A 23,391-nucleotide genomic window follows, 5' to 3' on the forward strand; every position below is an offset into this window, starting at 1 on the left:
CCCGAGCGCCAGTTGGGGTGCCCTGATCTCCCGCACCCCCACTGTCCCTGCCTACTTGCCTCGGCCCTGGCTAACCCCAGGCGGACAACTGGACGGCGGTCCCTGCCCTGGCTAGGGACCTGGCGACTGACAAGCAGGAACCTACCTAATGGGGGGAACAGAGTGCCGACAGGGGAGGCAGATGAATCAGACCAACAAAACTGACAAGGCTGGAGACGGAACTCACAGGCAAACTGGCAGGGTGCTGGATAGCAACTAGTGCTGACTGGGCCAGACTAGATTAGAGGCAAACAGAACCAACTAAAACAGACTGAGTAACAGGAGACCAGAGGGAGCTGACCGACAACTAGGGACTGACTGAGGAGAACCGCAGACAGACTGGCTAGGTGCATGCAGAACCAATAACTGGCCATGAGCTCAGTTCACTGCCAGTCTTTTAACCACAAGGTTCCGCCCAGGGGCGGAGAGTGGGAGGAGGCAACTCCACCCACTGCTGTATAAGAAGCACAGAGGAGTGCGGGCGGCACCCTACGGGCGGGCACGCCCACGCCGCCGCCCACTGGCCAACCCAAGCTGCTGGGATGACCTCGACACAGGGCTCCAGGCTGCTGGAGCCGACGCCGAAGCGACGCGCGCCGACCGCGGGGCCCCATGCCGCACTGTATGGTAACATTACCCCCCCTCTGACGGGGGACCTCCGGGCCCCCGGAAACTCGACCAGGCTTATCCAGGCAAAGGCTGTGAAAACGCTGTACCAACCCGAGAATGTGACCCTCCTGAGCGGACACCATGGACTGATCCTCAGGTCCATGACTTCGGTAGTCTGTGGCTGCCCCATTTCCTTCAGGGCCAACCGTTGACATATCGTCATGTTTCAGGTCGTCTTCCGAGTCAATGTCCAACCATTCGCCACTGTCTTTTGACCCATCCTCGCTACCAATGACGCTGCCTTCAAAATCTGAGGCATCTCTAACTTTAAAATCACTGTCATCTGAGCTATCATACTCCAAAAAACTCTTCCGGGCCCCCAAATATTGTACGGTTCCTGGACCCCGGCAAGAATCCAGGACCACCTGGGCCTTGTGTTCAACTTCATCACAGACCAGGGTGGGCGGCGGGGGACCGGAGGTGGGCATCACCGAAGAGACAACAGGTTTCGACAAAGACTTATGGCACCCCGTGCGACCCCTCCTTTTGCGATTTCCAGAGGACCGGTACCCCTTCTGTTCGACTGAGCAGGGGGGAGGGGGAGCGCGATGGCTATGGCAGGACGGCCCCCACTGGGTTAGCTCCCCAGTGGCCCAATCGAATTGGGGGTTGTGCAACGCCAGCCACGGCATCCCTAGTACCATGTCTACCGACATTTTCTCCATCACCAGGAATGATAGACCTTCCGAATGGCGACCCCCCACCATGAGTTGTAACACTGGGGTCCTCCATCGAACCAAGCCCGAAGCAAGAGGAGTAGCATCAATGCTAGCAAAACGAATTGGCGTCTTCAACGCCACAAATTCAGCCCTCAGGGGCTCAACGAGACGCATGCTTATCAGGTTAGCAGCTGCTCCGGAATCAATAAACGCCTGCCCTAGGCGGGAGAAGTTCCGGAATCTAACCTGGCAGGGTATCAGAAGTCTAGGACGTACCTGAGGTCCTAGGCGACCCTCCCTGCAGTCGCCTAGGACTGGAAGTCTTTCTGCCGATTCAGACTGTGGACGCTGAGGCCTCCAGGGGCAAGTTATCACCCGATGTCCAGCTTTCCCGCAGTAGAGACAGAGATTATGTAATAACCGAATCCGGCGTCGCTCCTTGGGGTCCAGTTCCATAGGTTCGGGAACAGAGACTGGTACGGACGGGGAGGGAACAGGACAAATGACCTCCCTGACTCTATGGGTCGGTCTATCTTGCTTCCCAGCCCTGAGCCTCCTATCTGCCTTCACTGCTAACTCCATAGCCTCCTTTAAGGACCCGGGAACGGGATGGGAGATCAACAGTTCTTTGACCGCGTCTGAGAGACCTTGCATAAAAACGTCTTTCAGGGCACTATCGTTCCATGCAGTATCACCCGCATAGCGTCTGAAATTGGAGCAATAATCCTCCACACAAAGCGACCCCTGATGCAGCGCCAGCAACCGAGAAACTGCCAACCCCACTCTGTCCGGTTCATCGAAGATGCCCCCAAGTTCCTGAAAAAAGGAGTCCACCGAATGCAGGGAGGGGGAACCCTCGGGAATGGAAAAGGCCCAAGTCTGGGCAGAGCCCCGCAGCAGGGACATTATGAGCCCGACCCTCTGGACCTCTGAGCCGGAAGAGCGGGGACGCATCCGAAAAAACAGGCGACACGCCTGTTGAAAAACAAAAAACTTGTTCCTCTCCCCAGAGAACACCTCGGGAAGAGGGCACTTGGGTTCGGGACTGGTAACGGCATTCTGCTCCTGCGACAATGCCCACTGCTCCTGGGCCACCATGCGAGCTGACAAATCCCGGATCACCGGCACCAGGTCTTGCAGCTGGTTTGCGAGGGCGCTGATCGCCGCCATGAAAAGAAAAACAGTATTTTAAGGGCCAGTTATTATGTTACGGCACTCTGCCCCCCGAGCGCCAGTTGGGGTGCCCTGATCTCCCGCACCCCCACTGTCCCTGCCTACTTGCCTCGGCCCTGGCTAACCCCAGGCGGACAACTGGACGGCGGTCCCTGCCCTGGCTAGAGACCTGGCGACTGACAAGCAGGAACCTACCTAATGGGGGGAACAGAGTGCCGACAGGGGAGGCAGATGAATCAGACCAACAAAACTGACAAGGCTGGAGACGGAACTCACAGGCAAACTGGCAGGGTGCTGGATAGCAACTAGTGCTGACTGGGCCAGACTAGATTAGAGGCAAACAGAACCAACTAAAACAGACTGAGTAACAGGGGACCAGAGGGAGCTGACCGACAACTAGGGACTGACTGAGGAGAACCGCAGACAGACTGGCTAGGTGCATGCAGAACCAATAACTGGCCATGAGCTCAGTTCACTGCCAGTCTTTTAACCACAAGGTTCCGCCCAGGGGCGGAGAGTGGGAGGAGGCAACTCCACCCACTGCTGTATAAGAAGCACAGAGGAGTGCGGGCGGCACCCTACGGGCGGGCACGCCCACGCCGCCGCCCACTGGCCAACCCAAGCTGCTGGGATGACCTCGACACAGGGCTCCAGGCTGCTGGAGCCGACGCCGAAGCGACGCGCGCCGACCGCGGGGCCCCATGCTGCACTGTATGGTAACAGCTATAGCCGTTTGAAGTGAGGCCGGGAATACGAAATTTACAGCTGGTTTCATATTATGAACACCCAACAATCAAAGAACCTCTGCTCTCTCATTGTCACATATGGGGTTTTTTTGTTCCCCCCCAAAAGGAGGGAAACCCCTGCTCTGCACCTTTTAAGCCCGTAGATGCTGCAGTCATTGCTGACTGGCATTTTAAAAGCTTTTTTTTTCTCCCTTACACAGGGCTTTAACCTATTAACAACACAGGATATATATTTAAGTCCTGTGCATTCAGAGTTTGTATGGGAGGTAATATGGAGCCAATCTCTCTCCATACAATGCAGGTGCTGGCTGTATCTCCCAGCTGAGACCCGCCACCAAGAGCCAATATCAGCTGTATCACGTTTTGTGATGCTGAGTGTGGCTGTTAACCCTGTGAATGTCAGAACTAAAAGCTGCATTTCAATCCCTTGATCTCAAGTTTATTATGGGAACTAAAAAAAGAAAATCTAAAAACAATGCTGCCTTTTATTTTTTTCTAATACTAAAACTATTAAAAGTAAAAAAAAAAACAACAAAAAAAATATATAAACGTCGTTGGTAAATTAAAATGCACAATGCCAGAGTTGTGCTTTTTTAGTCACTCTTTCTCCAAAAAAGAAGCAATAAAAAGTGATCAAAAAATTGTATGTATTCCAAAATGGAATAATAAATAAAAACTACAGGATGTCCCACAAAAGAATCGAGCCCTCACACAAACAACTATGCCGATGGGAAAAATAAGAAGGTTGTGGCGGTCAGAAGATAACCGAAAATAATTGTTTTTCCAAAGACCTTTTATTTTTAAAAGTAGTACTGTAAAAAAAGCATGTACATTTGATTTTGTCATAAGTGTACCGGCCCATAAAATAAAGTTATGTATTTTTTTTTGCCGTAGTGTGTATGCCATAAAAACAAGACCCATCAAAGATGACAGAATTTTGTGTTTTCGTTTTTTTTTGTTTCACTCCAACTTTTGAACGTTTTTCGGGACGTTAAATAGCACCATTGAAAAATACAACTTTACAGCAAAAAACAAGCCCTCAGACTGCTCATGTCGATGCTTAAGTTTTATGATTTTTTTTTTTTAATTGAGGAGGGGAAAAAAAAAAGAAAAATAGGGATGCATCCTTAAAGGGTTAAATATTGAAAAAAACAAAAACTACACACAATTGGTATTGCCACATCCATAACAACGTGCACCATAAAATATTATGTTTATCCAGCATAGCCAAACAAAAACTGAAAAACATTTGCTGAAATAGAATGTTTTTTCTGTAGCTGATGTACATATCTGAAGTGGACTGGTAACTGTGAACCTTATGATGTTAGTTGCCTTGTTAACCGTTTTGGTGCCAATAATAAAAGTAAATCCCCAGCGGAGATCTACAATTCCTCCGCTCTCCACTGCTATCAGAATGAAGCCTGAATCTCGTTCTCTGAGGTTTATGGGTCCTTCAGCCCAGAGCAGACAGACGTTACCAGGATAATTATAAGGATGGCCGATGAGCGGTATTCATAGCCTAAGGTTAATGTGTTACAAAATCTATGAAGTGTTTCTTTAAACATCCCGTTACAATTTATTGGACAGTCGAACATTCATAGACTCTCAGAACTTGGTGCCAAAACACTTCACCAACTGTTGACAACTTAAGCTAATAATATTTGACTTAAATTAAAACATTTATAAAGCTCGGGGCCGGGACAGCAACAGTCCTTTAATCTCCCAATGTTAACTGGCTTGGCCTCTCCAGCTCCTCTCTATAAAGGAGACCATCAACACAAATTCTCACACTAATGTATCCCATGACCGGCTCATCAGTCCTGCTTGCCCAAACAGCCCTTCTTATCATGTGCTGGATGGAAGACGATGGATGGAAACTTGAAGGATGGAAATATACAATGGGGTTGTTTTCCCACACAGACAGTTCTGGATGAGCACCCGGCGTTCCTAAATAGTTGTAAACAGCAGCGGTTCCCAGGTCGTCCTCAGCTGTCCCCATGTATCCTGTGACTCTCATCCTTGTGCCAGACCTGAGCGCCATTTACACGGGACGATTATCAGGCAAAATTGGTAAAAGGAATGAAAATGCATGATAATCGTTACATCTAAACGAAAAACATCATTTACTTATTGTTTGTCGCTGACTACTTGCTGAGGTCAACCTTCACATAGAATGAAGCGCTGAGCGGAATGTCGGCGGGAAGTGAGCGATACTCAGCGGTGATGTCACCGGATCGTGTAGCCGACCCCTGTAAATGGGGCATTATTCTCAAGACTGGACAGGTCTGCATCTTGAAGAGTTTGTGTTCCTGTAAGTCACACTTGCATGACAAACACCCACAACTTTTCCTGCATGAAGGACTGGATGCGCTGCGTCGTGCCCCGTCTTGTTGCTAGGGATACAAGGAATATTCTGCCGCTCGTCTGCTTGGTCTTTCTGCCTGGCAACATAGATTAAGTATAGCACTTCATTAGTTCTGAAAGTTTATCCAGTTTGGAGTTTTATTAGCGGAGTACAATCCTTATTGTAATTAAAAAAAAATGAATGCCAGAACATTGCGGGCGTCCGTATACGCGGCTCGTCTGCTTATTTGTGGCAGCTACCCACTTCTGCTGCCTAATTAGAAGGAATGACGGCGGCGGACGGCAAGTGATGACAGCTACTTATCTTGGCAGTGTATGCACATGGCCTTGTTGGCCAGTAGGACGCAACATCTTTGTACAATGTATCAAGTTTTTTTTTCTGGAAGAAAAAAATGCTTGTTACGCTTAGGCCGTTTTCACACGGCCCAGAAAATGGTGCGAGATTTGTGCGTTGCGAGATGCACAAATATGAACCGCATTCTTCTGATTGGGGTCATACGCATGGGTGATCATTTTTTTTCCCCATTGGAAACAAGTCACCGCACGTCTTATCTTTGGGTGTGCCCTCGCGTCGCATCTTACATTGTATTCAACCACATGCTAGGCGCACGCAGTGCGATGCGAGGTTTCCCCATTAAATACAATGGGAGACCTTCCGTGATCCTCCGCCGTTGCTGACGAGATCGCTACTTCCCCGACGTTATGTGAGGCGGTGTTGATATGAAAACTCCTCACTTCCCAGGGAAATGCTATCCATTTGATCCACGGCCCGATGTCGCACTCGCCTGTGTGAAGTTAGCCTTACTGCCAAATAGGGCATTTAGTGGTAACTGACAGAATTTCCCATGCAAAGCCGTGTAATGGTTCAGTTGTTCTTGGGTGATTAGGTTTTAGAAGCTAAACAAACATTTGTATAAAGACTATTAATCATGTGTCAGCGGGCGGTTTTATCCGCAGGCCTGTCTTCCTTGCACCTTGCTGGCCGGTTGCAGTTATTTGCTTTTTAGTTAGCTATGATCCGCTATTTATTTTGAAAGAGAATAGACCGGTTGTCATGAAGTGGAGGATGTGCCGCTCACCGGACGGAGGATGTGCCGCTCACCGGACGGAGGATGTGCCGCTCACCGGACGGAGGATGTGCCGCTCACCGGACGGAGGATGTGCCGCTCACCGGACGGAGGATGTGCCGCTCACCGGACGGAGGATGTGCCGCTCACCGGACGGAGGATGTGCCGCTCACCGGACGGAGGATGTGCCGCTCACCGGACGGAGGATGTGCCGCTCACCGGACGGAGGATGTGCCGCTCACCGGACGGTGGATGTGCCGCTCACCGGACGGTGGATGTGCCGCTCACTGGACGGTGGAACACATTCCGTTGTGAACAGTAAAAGTAATTGATAAGTGTTATCTAGGGAGATGGGTTTAAACCCCAAGGCACCATATAGTCACATATATTGGTGAATGCAACTAGTTGCGTAGGTACCAGAGCTTAGGTCAATTCTTCTTTTTACTGACCTCACTAATGGGTTTTAAACCTGCACAAATGTCTTTAAGACGGTGGCTTGGCTTACTATTGACAGCCAGACTCCTGCTCTAACTGGTAGCCGAGGAGAAGCCTCAGATTCTTGTAGTTCAACTCCTTACATGAGACAGCCAATAGCAACTGCAGCATGTAAGTCGATGACAGGGGTAGAGGGCTCTTTCTGTCACCCATTGGCATCCTGCATTACGAAGTAATGCAGTGTACTTTCCTAGTGATCGAATGATCGCATCTTCAGGTCCCCTTGTTGGGCTAATAAAAGTGTCAAACAAAGTTTAATAAAGTTTATCCTAAAAAAAATCATTTAAAAAAATGCATTGTACCTCCACACCCCGAAAAACTCTTTTCAATGGATAAAAATACCAAAACAATGATTTCAAAAGCAACACCTAGTAGGTATTCCCACGGCTGTAATGACTCAAGCAATGAAAATGTTTTCTTACTAATCGCACATTGTGAATGCCGTAAAAAGTAAGCGCTGCGGAATATGTTCGCGGTTTATAAATAAAGGTTATTATTATTAATGCCGTAAAAAGTAAGCGCTGCGGAATATGTTAGGCTATATAAATAATGCCTACCAAAAATCACAAAAAAAGCAATCCAAAAGTTCCTCAAAATGATATAATAAAAACTGCAACTCTTCCTGCAAAAAAACAGACCTCACGTAACTCCATTGCTGTAAAAATAATATTATTACAGGTCTTCGAATGGGACGGTGGGGATTCAAGGTTTTCTTTAAAAACTAGTTTCTATTGTGCAATAATAATAAAAAAAAAACTTATCTCAGTAATTGTGCTGCTCAAGATAACAAAGGTCTCATCCTTTCACTGATTGGTGGGCGCTGTAAGACAAAACCTCAAAACAGTCACAGAATTTTTTGACATTTTTTCAGTTCCCCTGCCCCCACCCAAAAAAAGAGAGAAAAATGTAATAAGTTATACAACACCGTATACTGGTATGTACCCCTGAGTGCTACAACTTGGAACTTAAAAGCCGCCATATGACTTGTCCAATGAATTATGGCTCTTGCAATGCAATGATCAAAATTGCTTGGTCCTTAAGACCAAAAATAGGCTTGTCAGTAAGGGGTTAAATAAGCACGTGAGGTCCATGCACAACATAGTATTACAAGGGTTAAAGTGATGGTTGGAGGTTTTCCAGTGGCTGTTAAGGGCAGTTGGTCAAGGAGAGAAAGCAGAAGAGCGGAATTTTCGGGAAGGGTCCAACAGTTTAAGTTGAGTGATAATGAGGGATGGCTGCTGTGTTTTTTATTCTGTTGTAATCAGTGAACCCTAATTAACCAGCTACAGACAGAGGGGAGGAATTAATTTGGCACCAGCCAGCCAGAAAGCCAATTTGTTGATAAGTCTGTTGTAATTGTCTAATGGTAGATTGATGAAAAGTAACCATATGCCCCCTATCCTATTTTTTTCAGAATTTTCGCTGAAAACTTCACTCTCTGCAATTGTAAAAAGAAATCCAGGACTACATTTTATTGCAGATTTGGGGGCAGATTTTAAAGGGATTCTCCACGATTAGAAAAACATGACTGATTTCTTAAAAAGAAAGTGACACATCTGTCCACAGGTCATGTGTGGTATTACAACTCTGCCCCATTCATTTAATTGTAACTGAGCTGCAGTACCAGACACAACCAGTGGACGGATGGAGCGCTGTGTCTTGGAAGAAAGCAGCCATGATTTTTCCATGCGCTTCTAATAGAATTGTCAATAAAAGTACAGTGTAATGTAATACTGTGATATTATAAGGTATGGCATTATATTGTATAAACCATGGCAAATTCATATCCCCTATGGGGACCAAAAACATGTAAAACCAAGTGAAACCAAATAATATTTTCATATTTTCTAATAATTAAAAACGTTTACGTGTCACCCCTTCCCTCCATCCTCCTCACAGTTTGTCGCATGAAACAAATTTTAAAAAAGGATTTAATAATTGGTATGTCCGCTCCCAAAAAGGTTCTGTTTATGAATATATCACATTTGTAATCTGGCGCGGTGAATACCTTCAGCAAACAAAGTCTGAGTGACAGAATTTAGCATTTTTGCTCATCAAAGTAAAAAACTGAATACAAAGTGGTACCAATCAACCTACAGGTCACCTTACAAAAAAAAGAACCCTCACACATCTGTGCGAAGTGCGTGCGAGTGCGATGTGAAATCCATGGGAAACACTGGTGATCCTCCGACGTGCGTGAAACTCGTGCCGGAGGATCGCAATTTCTTACCAGCGACACTTTTCTGAATAGAAAACCACACGTTGGCAAGCGTGATGCTTGGCCTCATATCCCGCTGGTCAGTGTGAATCCGGCCTCAGTCCGTATTTACACGGCCGATGATACTGAGCAAATGTTGTGCTTTACAAATAATGGCGCTAAATACAACCCGCTATTTGTAATGGGTACGTTTACAGGTGCGCGCTTTCTCTGTGAGATGGAACATTCTGCTTTTTTTTTAATTTTTATTATTATTATTAGTTTTTTTCCCCCCTGTTTCTGCAGAAAACTTGCCCATTATGTCTTATGGACAAATAAAAAAATATCTTGCCACCCGCATGTACCTGCAATGCAATTTTTAAACTTTCCGATTGAAACGTGCAATTTTTAATGCATGTAAAAATCACATGTTCAGCGATGCCACAAAGTTTTCTCACAAAACCCGCAGCAATTCGCAGGCAAGTCCCAAGTTTCAGAGTGTGATATGGGTCGTAGCTGCTTGGACTGATATCGCACTCACCCTTGTAAATGGAGCCTAATTTAACTGATATACAGAGGGCGACTGGAAACTACGTCCATTCATTCTCTTTGAGCCCGGTCTACATTGCTACATAGCGTCCCGTTGTTGCTAGTTTGGCCCGTTGCAGCTCCCCACCACTGGCAGCAAGGCTGCGTTCACATCTCTGTTCTGCTGGATGTGTCGGAGTAATACCCTGTTTCCCTGAAAATAAGACATACCCTGAAAATAAGACATAGCATGATTTTCCAGAATTTTTGAGGATGCAAAATGATTTTTCATGCTTTTTGAGGATGCTTGAAATATAATCCCTACTCCAAAATTAAGCCCTGCTAACAGTTAATTAAAAAAGTCAATTTAAATAGTGTCCAGGCAGCTATACATGTAAAAAAGTTAAACCTTTTTGAACAAAAATTAATATAAGGCACTGTCTTATTTTCGGGGAAACACGGTAGATGCCCAATGGAACCCCTCAGTTATAATGGATGCCGTCCAGGGTGTCCATCACAGCACGCTGCTCTGTTCTCCAGCACTTGTGATGAAACCCCAAGACAGAAGGAGCAGACGGGCGTCTCCGCTGAGCCCCATTGGTATTTACAATGTAATAACTGATGTCTGCAATTACTGATCTCCGTATATTGCATGCATGAGGCATTTGTAAAGCCTGCAGACAATGGCTCACACAAGAAGCGAGGCAGTGTGCATGAGCACAAAGCTATTTCTGTGGTCATATCAACTATTTACTAATTAGGTGTGTGAGCGTCTGTCTCATTCCAGTCCTGGGATAGTTATGAAGGCTGTTACGTCAGAAGCAGGAAACACAAATAGCTGAAGATGCTTAAAGGGGACACGCTGGAAAACCAGAAGATGCTTGTGTTCAATGAGATTGATCTAGACCCAAGTTCTTGATGCCTGGGCTCTGGTCAGTGGCTTTTGGTCTACAGTACCAAATTCATGCTACAGTAAACCCAATGGAGAGTCCCATGTACAGAGCCTTCGAGGTTCTCTGCGCCATGTTTCTGCGTGCATTCACACAAACAATTTTCCCATGTGAGTTCTGTCCAATTACGATATGGATGGAACTTACACAGGGGAAATAACCCATCGATTTCAGTGGGTTAATTTATGAGCTATTTTCCGCTTGCACTGATGGTTCAAGAATTGCCCGTTATTCACTTTGGGAACAGAAAAAAAATCCTATTGCACTCGCAAGTAAATGCAAGTTTCATGTGAGTGGTATATAGACTCATAGAATGGTAGAGTCGGAAGGGACCTCCAGGGTCATCGGGTCCAACCCCCTGCTCAGTGCAGGATCACCAAATCCCAGACAGATGTCTGTCCAGCCACTGTTTGAACACTTCCATTGAAGGAGAACTCACCACCTCCTGTGGCAACCTGTTCCACTCATTGATCACCCTCACTGGTCAGAAAAATCGTATGGGTGTTTTCTCACAAAATGCATCGCACCTGCAGGTAAAAAGGCAAGTTTGTAAGTGTGATTTTGGTCCGAAAGTACCCTATCCGATATGGCACTCGCCTGTGTGAATATGCCCGACAGGGAGTACCTCTGTATATGTGGAGGCCAGTGGAGCAGAACATTATTGCTACGTACATAATCCAACACCCCTGTATAAGATCTGGAGGCTGTGGAAGGATCATGCACCTCTATTACTACCCAGTACATAACATAGTACAGCTGTCTACATTGTGGCTGTGCTCACACACTGCCCATTCTCTGCAGCAGAAAATCCATACCGAAAAATCAGCACCAACTGCTACAGGTTTTGATGCGAATACTCTGCAGATTTCACTCCCTGCTTCATATGCCGCAGATTTAAAAATCCGTACTGCAGGTCAATTTATACTGCAGGCTTCCTCTGCAGCTGTGTGTATGGATGTTCTTAAAATCCCATCCACGATGTATGTCCTGCAGACTCTGCACAGCTTATTCTGCTGCCCGTCCATCCCATAGGAGCCTGCCCTAAAAGGTCGTGTATATATTAAAGGGGTTACCAGGTACCTCTAACATTGGTGGCAATGGGGGACATGTATATTAATATTATAAAATCAGATTGTCCCCTCCCGCTGCTCCGCCGCCCAGGGGCCCCAAAACTATATGAAGTAACTCAAAAAAGCCTTTTAAGTTAAATGTGAAGTTAGTAATGCCTTGAGTAGTTCTTTGCATAAGACATTGCTTATACCCCATGCCCATTAGACTAGTTTTTCAGCCTTTCTACTCTCACGGAAAACGCAGAAGCAATTTTTCCTGCAGTGGGTCTGGCCACTTTTTAATATTTGAAGTTGTTTTGCATAATTCATAATTCACTTTAAGGACAATTATGTATTTAAAGGGAACCAGTCACCAGCTTGGAGCTAGTTACACCAATGCTAAATTGGGAAGAAAGAATAATAGAGCACTCCAAAGTTTCTATCACCGCTGCTTCCCGCTGTGTGCCGTCAAAGCTGCTGCCGCAGTGTCCTCTCCTTCCATGCAAGAGTGCAGAAGTCCATGGCAGCTGACAGCGCACAGCGGGGGAATGGCAGGAAGGCTAGTATGAGATCCCAGCGCTCGGAGTGTCAGCTCCCGTGAGCCCATACGTTTATCTTGCTCATAGGAGCTGACAGGTTCCCTTTAATGACAGTGTAAAGTTGTGTTATTTGTGTTACTATCTAGCTGCCATGATGATTAGTACTTCTGTTGGTCTTTGCTGCTGCCCATCGGTCTGACTCGGTAGTTTATGCATTTTAGGATACTAATTTCAGATTGGATTCAGAAAATCTTTAAACCTTAAAAACAGGGACATATAAATCCATTCTCCGTCAATCTGATGGAACCGCATGAAAAATGTATTTATATTTGCCAGTGAAAACAGCAGCTATCTTTGGAAGTAAAACAAAAAAATTGCACATGGTGATATTCACACTATACTGTTGCTAAGAGACAGAAAAGTTCCACTGTCTCCAGAAGCATCTGATTCTTCACCGACACAAAGTATATATTCCAGGAGCCCCAAATCCATGACTAACTATAAATAAACATGATCCCTAGCAAAAGAAACTGTATGAAAGTCAGTGAAACTCTTCTCCAGCAATGGCTCTCTGCAGGGGGAGGAGGCTGGAAGAGTCGGGAGCAATGCACTGAGCTCCCGCCCCTCGCCACTATTTGCAATGCGAAGGGGCGGGGGCAAAGCTAAGTTCCAGAAACTAGCTCCACCCCTGTCCCGCCCCTCCCAGTGCAAATAGTGGAGAGGAGGCAGGAGCTCAGTGCATTGCTCCCGACTCTTCCAGCCTCCTCCCCCTGCAGAGAGGGACACCGTATATCGGCCGGGCGTCTGAAAAAAAAAATAAATTGGTGGCTTATTTTTTTCCCACAGAAATATCTAGGCAGTCCCCAAAGTTCCTGAAGATTTTTGCCCAACATATTACGTAGATTTCAATCTCTTATTTTTTTTACTAAGTGCAAAATTAAGCATCTTCGTAAATGATTTTCATTAAACGTTTCCTACAATTTGCTGTTGTAGAGCCTGTGCAAGGACATCATCCTGCTGGCTGTGCTGCTACTTTTAGGTAAAGCAGTATCTCTACAGATCTGCAAAACAGGTTATAATATTTATATAGCAGGATTACATGTTATCGCCTTCTGAAGTATATCACTTTTACTTTGGATTGCCGGAATACATCGTATGTTTTTGAAAGGTAAAAAGTCGAGGAATGAAGCTGTGCTAGTTGATGAAAGCAATGAGAACCTCTGTATCCTGGACACAATCTTCACCTCCAGCATGTGTTCAGGCCCATTTAGATACAGCGATTATCGCTCAAAAGATGGCTTTTGAGCGATAATTGTAGCGTGTAAATGTGCCCATCTTTCACTTTTCTGCCGAACTATGGATTACAGTTCGGCATGAAATCCATCGTTCGGCAGAACATCTGATAAGACAGACCGCACGCTGTGTTCTGCCCGGGGAGCGCTGATTACAGCTGATTACGTTGTCTCAGCTGTCAGCCTTGCCGTTAGAACAAAGGGAATTTTTTCAGAGATCGGGTGGTCTGTTCCCTGATTACAGCTCCTGACGGTTCACCGAATACTAATTGGTACTAATAGACATTAGTACCAAGTAGTAGTTTATGCAAAATGATCGCTCAAAAGCCATCTTTGAGCGACCATCTTTGTGTCTAAATGCACCTACTGGTAAGGACACTGCAAAATTTAGTTTGGATGAATTAAGGTTTACGGAAGGGAGCTGAGCTTATTGTATTGTAGCGATGGGCTGCGGCCACCCACGTCATACGCATGGTTAATTGCATATGGGCTGCGGGTTGAACTTCAGTGCAGGTCATCTGTGCAGATTCCTGGAAAAATAGAGCATACTGTAATTTTTACTTCTGCACGCGGAATACGAGAGTGAATGAAAAAAATCGAAACGTACATACCTTTCAATGCCCGCGTTTAACTGCGGACAGCGAGTGCCCGGGTGCCATGCGATGGGACTGCTTAGAGCGGTACGTGCTGCGGTTGTGTTCTCCCTGCCTCCCCCGGTGGCGTCCCATCTCAGCTCCTGACTGCAGTGGGCTTTTTTTTAGGTCTCAGTGCCCCTACCATCTGCAGTCGCTGAACCGCTGAGTGTTGTCTCCGCCGCTGTTCCCGCCCCGGTTTCAACTGTGTCTGGCGCCCGATCATGTGTCTTCGCCTCACCAGCGGCTGCTGGTGGAGCTTAAGTTGCAGTGCCCACTAACCTCTCCGGCCGCGAAAGCACTTGAATTTTCTTGCCCGCCGCAATCCTAGCACTGCTGCTTCTGTCCTGGATGTCTGTGTCTTCAACTGCCGCACATCACCGCAATAGCGGCTGCTGAAGGAGCTGCTGTGGAAATCTCCAGCCAATCAGAACCTTTGGGGGCGTAACCAAGCCCTTAGCTGTCACTCAAGTTCTCCACACCTATTTTTGGTGGAGATATAATACAACAGTACCAGTCACATGATGTCTTCACCGAGTGACATCCTGTACTGTCTGGTCACTGCTATAAACCATGGTCCGGTGTATCCAGCACCACAATAATGTCCTTAAAGGGTTTGGCTAACATATATAAGTGCGGCAGATATTTATTATGTTGGCAGTTTATTAATATAACGTAACTAGCAGGACTTTGCTGTTCTTTTGGACAATTAAGCCATGTCCCCTCACCGAAGGTCTTTTTCGTGACAATGATGGCGCTCTGTCCTTAAAAAGGCCATCGATGGATGGGCACGCGATCTGATCCCGTCCCTCAGACCTGGCGGAAGTTACATGGCTGTAGGGTATAATCTATGAGGAAGCCTAGTAATGAGAATTCAGATTCTCAGACCTGCAAATTTTCTCTTTTTTTTTTTATTGTACATTTTGGAATGGAACAATGAATATTGCTGATTGGAGCAGCCCTTTATCATCTTATTACCAATCTGCTCAATCACTTCTGAGGCTACTGTCCAATACATATATGGGGATGTATACATCCGATGTATGTCATGATATTGCTGTACTGTGGCGTACGTCGGCCATAGGCCCCAGTGTTTACAAGAAATATAGCACTTTCCTATACTGGAGGAAAACGCTAAAGGGATCACCTGAGAAGCCCCATTGAAATCAGTGGAGGCTTAGTGCAGCGTTTTTAGCTAAAACACTGTAAGAAACGTCCATGTGAGAATGGCCTAAGAAGCTAATTTTTTGTTTTGAAGTAGCAAAAAAAAAAAAGTACTTGTCACAGGAACTTTTGATATTTGTTTTTATATGCAAATAAACTCTTTCCCTCATTATATTCAGGCTCTTTATTTCTGATGATGGATCTCTGCTTTTCTACAGTATTCCCAAGAGAGGCATCCAAGCCCAAAACTAAAGTAGCAAAGATCCATTATGTTTCCTACAGTATTCAGTAATGGATGGTACTAACCATGCTTCATAATTAATGTTTACTGTCATTAATCTTTATTTGCTTCTGCTCTGTGATCAGTTGCAGTAGAATATACGTAATAAAAATCTATGTATATCATTAATGGGAAGATAGTTATGTCTCCATTTGTTTTAAAGCATCTGTTGGCGGAGGAAGTTTGTGCATTAAAAAGATTTACAAAGTTGGTGAAAATGTTACGGTATACTACCCGTGATACGCCAGCCCGGGTGCCCTAGATCTCACCCACAACCCCTGCCCCTGCCTGCTTGCCTCCACTCCTGGCTAACCCCAGGCGGGCAACTGGGCGGCGGTCCCTACTCTAACTAGGGACCGAAAAAGTTACGCTGGCGTACCTGGATGTAAAGGGTAGAACACCAATAGAAAAGGCAGATGTAATTAACCAACACGAACAGTATTAGGTAGAACTGTGGCAGATGGGAAAACCTGGCGGATAATAGCAAGGTATAGCAGACAAGATGACAGAAGCAGGAGACCAACAGAGGCAGACTAGCTAGGACACTGAGGGAAACCAATAACTGGCAGTGATTGCAAGTCTCTGCCCGACCTTTAAACAAAAGCCTCTGCCCAGGGGTGGAGAGAGGGAGATAGCCAACTCCCAATAGAACATAATAAAAGAGAACTCGTGCATGGCAGCTGCACTCACAGGTGCCGACCAGGCACTCGCACCCCCGGCAGCTGAACAACAAGCCGGGGGGACACGCTCCGACTGCGGGACCCCGCACACCGCCGCCCCGGAAGGACCAGACAAGAAACTAAAGGACGCTCCCCACTCTTGTGCCCTATTGCTCCAGGCCCACTGCTTCTACCTTAACTGGTGGTCTGTGTTCATTTTAGCTGACATGGTGACATTTCTTATATACGCATAAGACCACGGAGGCCAGCGATTCGCTGCAACAGTCACGTGTATAAAAATATGTCACCATTGCAGTTTGTGAAAAAAGACCAGTGATTAGGATGGAAGTGGTGCTGCTAAACTGGTAAGCGGTCGGACCGGTGAGTAGCTTTAGTTTGATGTTTTCAGCTACTTACTGACCCTTTCAGATTATTGTTTTTTTTTTATAAACTCAGAAAACCCTTTTAGAAAGTTGGCTACACACATTACAACTTTTGTCCAAAGTAACTGTTTTGACCAATCGTAGTCTTTATCTACTAAAGGGCTGACCCCAACACTTTTAAAAAAAATTGTTGCCCATGGGAGAAGATATTACCCAAGCTTTTACCCCTCTCTCCTGGGTCCACACCTCTCTCGTTATGCAGCTCGGTCCTCTGTGCCGGACCTGTGTTTGGGACAGCACAGGGGAGACTCAGAGCTGCCAGCGTGGGAGATGTGGGGGATTTGGGAGAGGGGAGTACAAGCTTTTATAACCTTTTCGGACATGGGAAACCGTTTAAAAAAAAACAAACAACCCTTTAATGGAACAACCGCTGGCAGCAGCCAACCACCAATATCTGCCAAAAAAATGATTGATTATGCCAGATTTCTTCTTTGAACTAGTTATATCGACGTAATATGTATGTTGTGGTAGTATGTACCATTGGTCCGGTGCATGGTGATGTAAATCAATGTATGTAGGTAACGTTTCGGAGTTGACCCATCAGAACAACCACAGCCAATTTGCCCGATGAGAGCTTTGAGAAGTCCAAGGGGAGGGGGGCTCCACTAATGCGCATCAGCTTTTGCAGGCTGTCCATCTGCATATTCCATGGATAGCCATTCTATCGCTGCATGTAATTCTATATCCCTATGAGGATTATGATGGTTTGCACAGGGATCTCTGGAGCCGGACTCATGCAGAGCAGCTGATTGCTATGTTGACTCTGTATTCAGTTAACCCCTGTAACCTTTAGTCAACCATGAATACGGTATGTAGTCATATGACAGCATGTAGAAGATGGATTTGAAAAAAATGGGACAAAAGTGAAGATTTATGGGCAGCCATTCGGACTAAAATAACAGTACAGCTCTATGGTCACATGTGGCTCACCATAAGCTTTCAGTTATGATCATACACATATGTTGCAATGATATGACCTGCACATAACCAGTATTACAGCCATATCCTGGCCTTGCAACAGTGACAGTTTTGTGGTGTAATATCAATGTTGCAAATTTCAAACTGAAATATTTATCTGTAAACTTGAAATGTTTGTCTTCTGCTTTTAATATGTTTATATTTTAGTTCATTGTGGCTCTCAACAAGATGAATATGGTTCACAAGTTATACAAGGCTAGGGCTGTCTGGTTTATGGAGTCCTCTAGCTATAGGCTGGACTATGGTCCTTGAGTCATAAGTCCATATCTTCATGCTCATCTTGTAGTTCGTAGGCCACCACACACGATCCTGGTATGTGAGGACCCACTGCGACGCCACTCAGAGGACTCAGGACTCAAGGGGTGTTGAATTATGCCAGTCCTTATTCATTGGACTTGATTTGCATCATTCCAATCAAAAGCAACAGATACTGACAAACCTGAGAAAAGAGAATAATTCTTCTGGGTTTCTAAGGGGTCTTGTCTTCTGGGATCTCTTCATAGTTAGTGTGTCAACAATGCCCTTACTTTCGCTGTGCCCCATTATTACAAGCCGCACACCCCTTTATTTTTCAAATGATCGCCCCCGTGTCCCTCTCTTAAGATCCAGACCCTTTAGACTAGTGTCCATCGACCTTCCATCCACAAGCGCACAATCGTTACAATCAAAGAAGGTGGAACAAAAAATAAAGCCAGCAAATCCATTGCATATTGAATTGATTCTATAGTCCCTTACTGAGGTGTCCCGGCCCCCTGCACGCAGGCAGATTTGCATTGCGGAATCCGGAGCCCTGGGTTCCGCAGCAAATACCTTCCATAGCACGCTATGGAAAAGTGATACTTCCTGCACATGAGAAGAAACCAATTGTGGTTTCCGCTTGCGGTGGAAAAATCTCAGCATGCTCCATTTTTGAGCGGATTCTCTGCAGATGACTTCCATTGACATTCAAGGAAAGGTCGCGGATTCTGCGTCATAGCTTGGTGATGACATGGGAAAAGCAGTAGTTAATAAATAAAAAAAAATGGTGCTGCGCATGTCTGGCGGCAAACTGGGCAGACCATCCGCAGTACAGAAAAAGAAAAGGCATGCACGCCGCTGTTGCCAGGGCTGGATTCTGCATGCGGAATCAGACCTGCCCGTGTGCAGGCGCCCTAAAAGCACCTTGCACTCAGCTCCTGGCTGTGCACATAGAGAGTGGCCATAAATGGTCCACAGTTGCCACAGAGGCGCCCTACATCTCAAGCCCTCAACAGCAAGGCCACGTCCTGGAGGGATATGGGAATGGATTAATAGGCCTGGAGTGGCTGGCAGTGCTAACTGCACTGAAGAAGAGACATGGTGTCAGAAAGGTTTGCCACAAATGTTGGAAGACATGGCTGGCCAATAAGAAGAGCATTGGCCTGCCGCTGGTCATAGCGCAGCAAGCTGCAGAGATGAGTTGGCCCGTACTGTGCAAGCATTGTAGATGGGGTTTTAGAAGTCTCATCCACATGCTACAGACAATCTGCAGCGTGAATTGACCTGCACGATGGATTTTCACAGCGGGTTCCACTTCATCAAATAAAGGGGTGAAAACCACAATGAATGTGCACAAAAATCTGCATCACAGTCAACACGTTCTTGGTATGGATTTATTTGGCTTTGGGTTTGGTGTGAATGTTCTGCTGCAACGTGTGAACATTCCCTAAAATTGGTTTCCTGGGATTAACTCTTTCACATGCAGTTATTGAAACTCAGAATAATGAAGCTATCGCTCGTACTGTTGATGTGGAGATACTACCGCATCAGCGTCCTTTTACTGTACTCCGTTGGCAGCTACTACTACCTTAGGATACCGATAATAGTGTGTCAGTATGTGTGAGGACATCAGATTATGACTATTATAACACTCGTCTGTCTTTTTCTGATGATTGCATCCCCTGATTTCAGTGCACATCAGGATGGAAAGTGTGACCCTTGCAGTAACGAGCGGCGCTCGCTGTTAGGCACCGCTGACCACTCGTGCGCTGGAGGCACAAGAAGAATGGGCTCCTTCCTTTTTGACAATTGTGTTTTTTCTGTTTACTTTCCAGACAAGTATCAAAGAAGGATTATTACTTAAGCAAACCAGTTCATTTCAGAGATGGAAAAAACGCTATTTTAAGCTTCGGGGCAGAACCCTGTACTATGCCAAGGATTCAAAGGTAAGAGAATTGAGATGGAGTCTTTTTTCCAATAAGCAGTGTTTATATAGTGAGAACTTGGCCGTGAAATCTCATTGCTTTTTATAGCCTTTTGTGAGCCTCTTTGTAGCAGCGTATACATTTTTATTATATAGTTAATAATCTATTTAAATATAAAAGTATAAAGCATGGAGCTTGTCTAATCCCCCCGACCCAAGGAAATAAGAATAGAAATGGGGGTGTTAGAATTGCTTCCTACAGAGACACGGTCGTGTACTGTACATCATATTAATGCCGGCCAAAGCATGTGTAATAAAATCCCCTTAGGCCGGCTGTACACGAACGGATTTGCATTGCGGAATCCACGGCCTGCGTCCGCACCGCGGATCCGCAGCAAATACCGTCCATAGCATGCTATGGGAAATTGATTCTTCCTGCACAATTGTGAAAACCAATTTCCACGAGCGAAGGGAAAATCGGAGCATGTTCTAATTTTGTGCGTTGCCCACAATGAAGTCAATGGAAGCCGTCTGACCCATGGCCAGTCCGCAATTGACATTGCTGACTGGTTGTGGATACTGCGTTACCATCTATCGATGGCGCAGGAAAAATAAACATTGGGGGAAAAATCTGTACTGCGCATGTGCGATGGCGGCTCGCTGCGACTATCCGCAGTACAGATGAAAAGAGAAAAAGACCGGTACATGCGGACACCGGCCAGCTACAGGGTTGGATTCCGCTGCGGGCTCCCACATGCAGAACCCGACCCGTCCGTGTGCAGGCGGCCTTACTTAGAATACTGTTTAGTAAATAACTGTTGCAGATTGACACATATACAAACAAAACTCCTCTCTATACTAATCAAGTGAGACGTTGCTCTCCATTTTATAATAGGCTTCCCTCGGGTTGTAATTACCGATGATTTCATAATCCTGAACAGGCGTAGACTGTAGTTCTTTGTTTAGAGTTTTTTTTTTCTTTTAATGCTACTAGTCGAGTGTCAAAAAGAATATGCCTACATGTCTGTTATAAGAATATAGGACCCTGTATAGTTGGCTTAGGCCTCATGTCCACGGGCGCATTGGATTCCGTATGCGGATTTCTGCAGCTGAGACCATTTGCGGATATTGCGGATGTAATGTCTTTCCGCACTAATGATCCGCCACCCCACCTCCCTAATTGATTTTAACCTTCAAATCCGCAGTGCACGCGCAATTGTATTTGCCTAATTTTCCTCCTAGTTGATCCATAGATGACCCAGAGTCAGCATCTACTAAATGGTTAATCATTAATTTTCCTTATCTCTCTATATTTCATGCAGGCTGTTGTGGTGTTTTATAATGGAGCAGTTGTTTCACTAAATTAAAGAGCCACTTGGGCAAAAACACATTTTTACATGGCCAACCTGATTGATCGTCATACTCCGGAGGTCTCCTCTGTACAATTATACAGTCAGGAGGATTAGCTGTGATCTCCTCTATTATAACTGTGTGACAAGAACTGTGCTGTCATCATCAGTAGTGTGTCAGGTGTGCAAGTCTTCCTTCTCAACACAATTGTAGTAGTAGATCCATGCAACAGAATCACACAGGCTGTGAAATTGAATCCCTAACCCCTGAGTAGATCTTAGCTGGTCAGAACTGAGATCACATGACCATCTAAGAAAAAAAAGAGGCTGGGAGTTTCAAACAGAAAGAAATAACCAACCAATGTAACACTAGCTCACTTGTATATACTCGGGGGGGGGGGGGGGGGGGGGGAGCTGCATAATGAATGCAAAAAATAATAATCAGGGAGTGGCCCTTTAAAGATAGTTTGGCTATAGTGTGCTACCTAAATAATACTTACATACCCGATCATATATATAGAGCAAAGTTAAAAAACGTCAAAACCTATTTTTGTTGTGCAGAGAAGTTGTGAAGCTTTGTGTTGAATGGCTGCATACGTGGAGAACGGAGTAGTCTATTACTATAACGGTGTGACGTGGTGCTTTCCATTAAGCGGGGTTCATAGGAATTGGCTTCTAGAACGCTGCGGACATGAATCCGCTGTGAGCATTCCAGCTCCCAATCATCCCGACTCTCGGAGGCTTGGAGGAGCCGCACATTTTTCAGGATTTCTTATTTTAGTATGTTTTCATGCAACTCCTATGGGAAATGTAATTTTGGCAGCACAATTACAGATTACCACACACAGTACAGGGACATGGTGTTTTTATTTCAGGCAGAAATCCACACTATTTTTATTCTCCCTGTTTGACGTCAAAGAGCGCCGCAGAGCTGAATTTCAGTTTCACCGTTTTTCAGCAGTAAACCAAATAAGGCAGTTTAACTAGTATTGTCAGTGCGTCTATACAGAGGGTCTAAGGCCAGAAATGTGAATGATGAGCTCTATTACCACCCCCTTCAGGACCACCTAACAATGTTACTGTTTAGGGGTATATTCATAGCGGTCTGAGAAACTCGGACTGATATAGAGATTGTAAAAATGATATATTTTTTTCACTGAGTGCAAAAAACTTGCATCGCACTGCTGAAACTGCAAATTTTACAAGCATGAAAATCACATGTTGTTTCCATAGGAGAAATGAAAGATCACATGACATCGCACATACATGTAATTGTCAAGTTCCATAGCAAATAATGGGTGAGTTTTCTGCAAACTTGCAGGAAAATAGAACATGTTGCACACGTCCCTTCTCATAGTATGTAAATACACCCATTAGAACTTTTTTTTACATTTCTGTGTGAGTTTTGTTCGCATCGCAGCACACAACCCGCTTGTGTAAATACAAACTTGGAGGTTAGTTTTGTTTTGGAGAAGCTTAGTGTTACTAGGTGTTATAATACTGCAGATACAAAGGATATGTAATTGCTTGTGTCATCCAGAGTTTAGAACCTGGTCTTTCCACCTCCGGCTGGGAGAACGTTCACATCTTACATCTCCTGTTAGGCTGGGTTCACACAGGGCGGATTTGCCGCGGAAATTCCGTGCGGAATTTCGCCGCGGCAAGTCCGCCTGCGGCCGTTAATCTCCGGATTAGCCAGCCATGTGGACGAGATTTCTCAGAAATCTCATCCACACGGGACGCCCAATCCGCTGCGGTTAATCCGGCCGAAACCGCGGCTGCGGCACGGGTTTGCCGACCACAGCATGTCCATTCTATTTTTCTTTCCGCTGCGGCCGCGCTCTCCTCTATGGGAGCGCCGGCCGCAGCGGAAGAGCGAGCGGTCAGGCCGCTTCAAAGCCGCCGCGGGTCTTTCCGCAGCGGTTCTCCCGGCGGAAATCTCGCGGTTTTTGCTGTGG

At 45.7% G+C, this 23,391-nt stretch overlaps 1 protein-coding gene across 5 annotated transcripts in view; it reads left to right on the forward strand.

Annotated features, from left to right (window-relative positions):
* The window catches only part of DGKH (diacylglycerol kinase eta), a 198,955-nt gene that overhangs the window by 62,833 nt on the left and 112,731 nt on the right, over positions 1 to 23,391 (forward strand). For 4 of the 5 annotated variants that reach the window (XM_066581698.1, XM_066581692.1, XM_066581715.1 and 1 more), the window contains one exon: positions 19,996 to 20,106. The exons of the other annotated variant lie outside the window; for it this stretch is intronic. In XM_066581698.1, coding sequence (XP_066437795.1) covers positions 19,996 to 20,106 — 111 coding nt within the window. The remainder of the gene's footprint in view (positions 1 to 19,995; positions 20,107 to 23,391) is intronic. 5 annotated transcript variants of the gene reach the window in all.

Source organism: Eleutherodactylus coqui, chromosome 1 (genome assembly GCF_035609145.1).
Source record: "Eleutherodactylus coqui strain aEleCoq1 chromosome 1, aEleCoq1.hap1, whole genome shotgun sequence".
Classification (NCBI taxonomy): domain Eukaryota; kingdom Metazoa; phylum Chordata; class Amphibia; order Anura; family Eleutherodactylidae; genus Eleutherodactylus; species Eleutherodactylus coqui.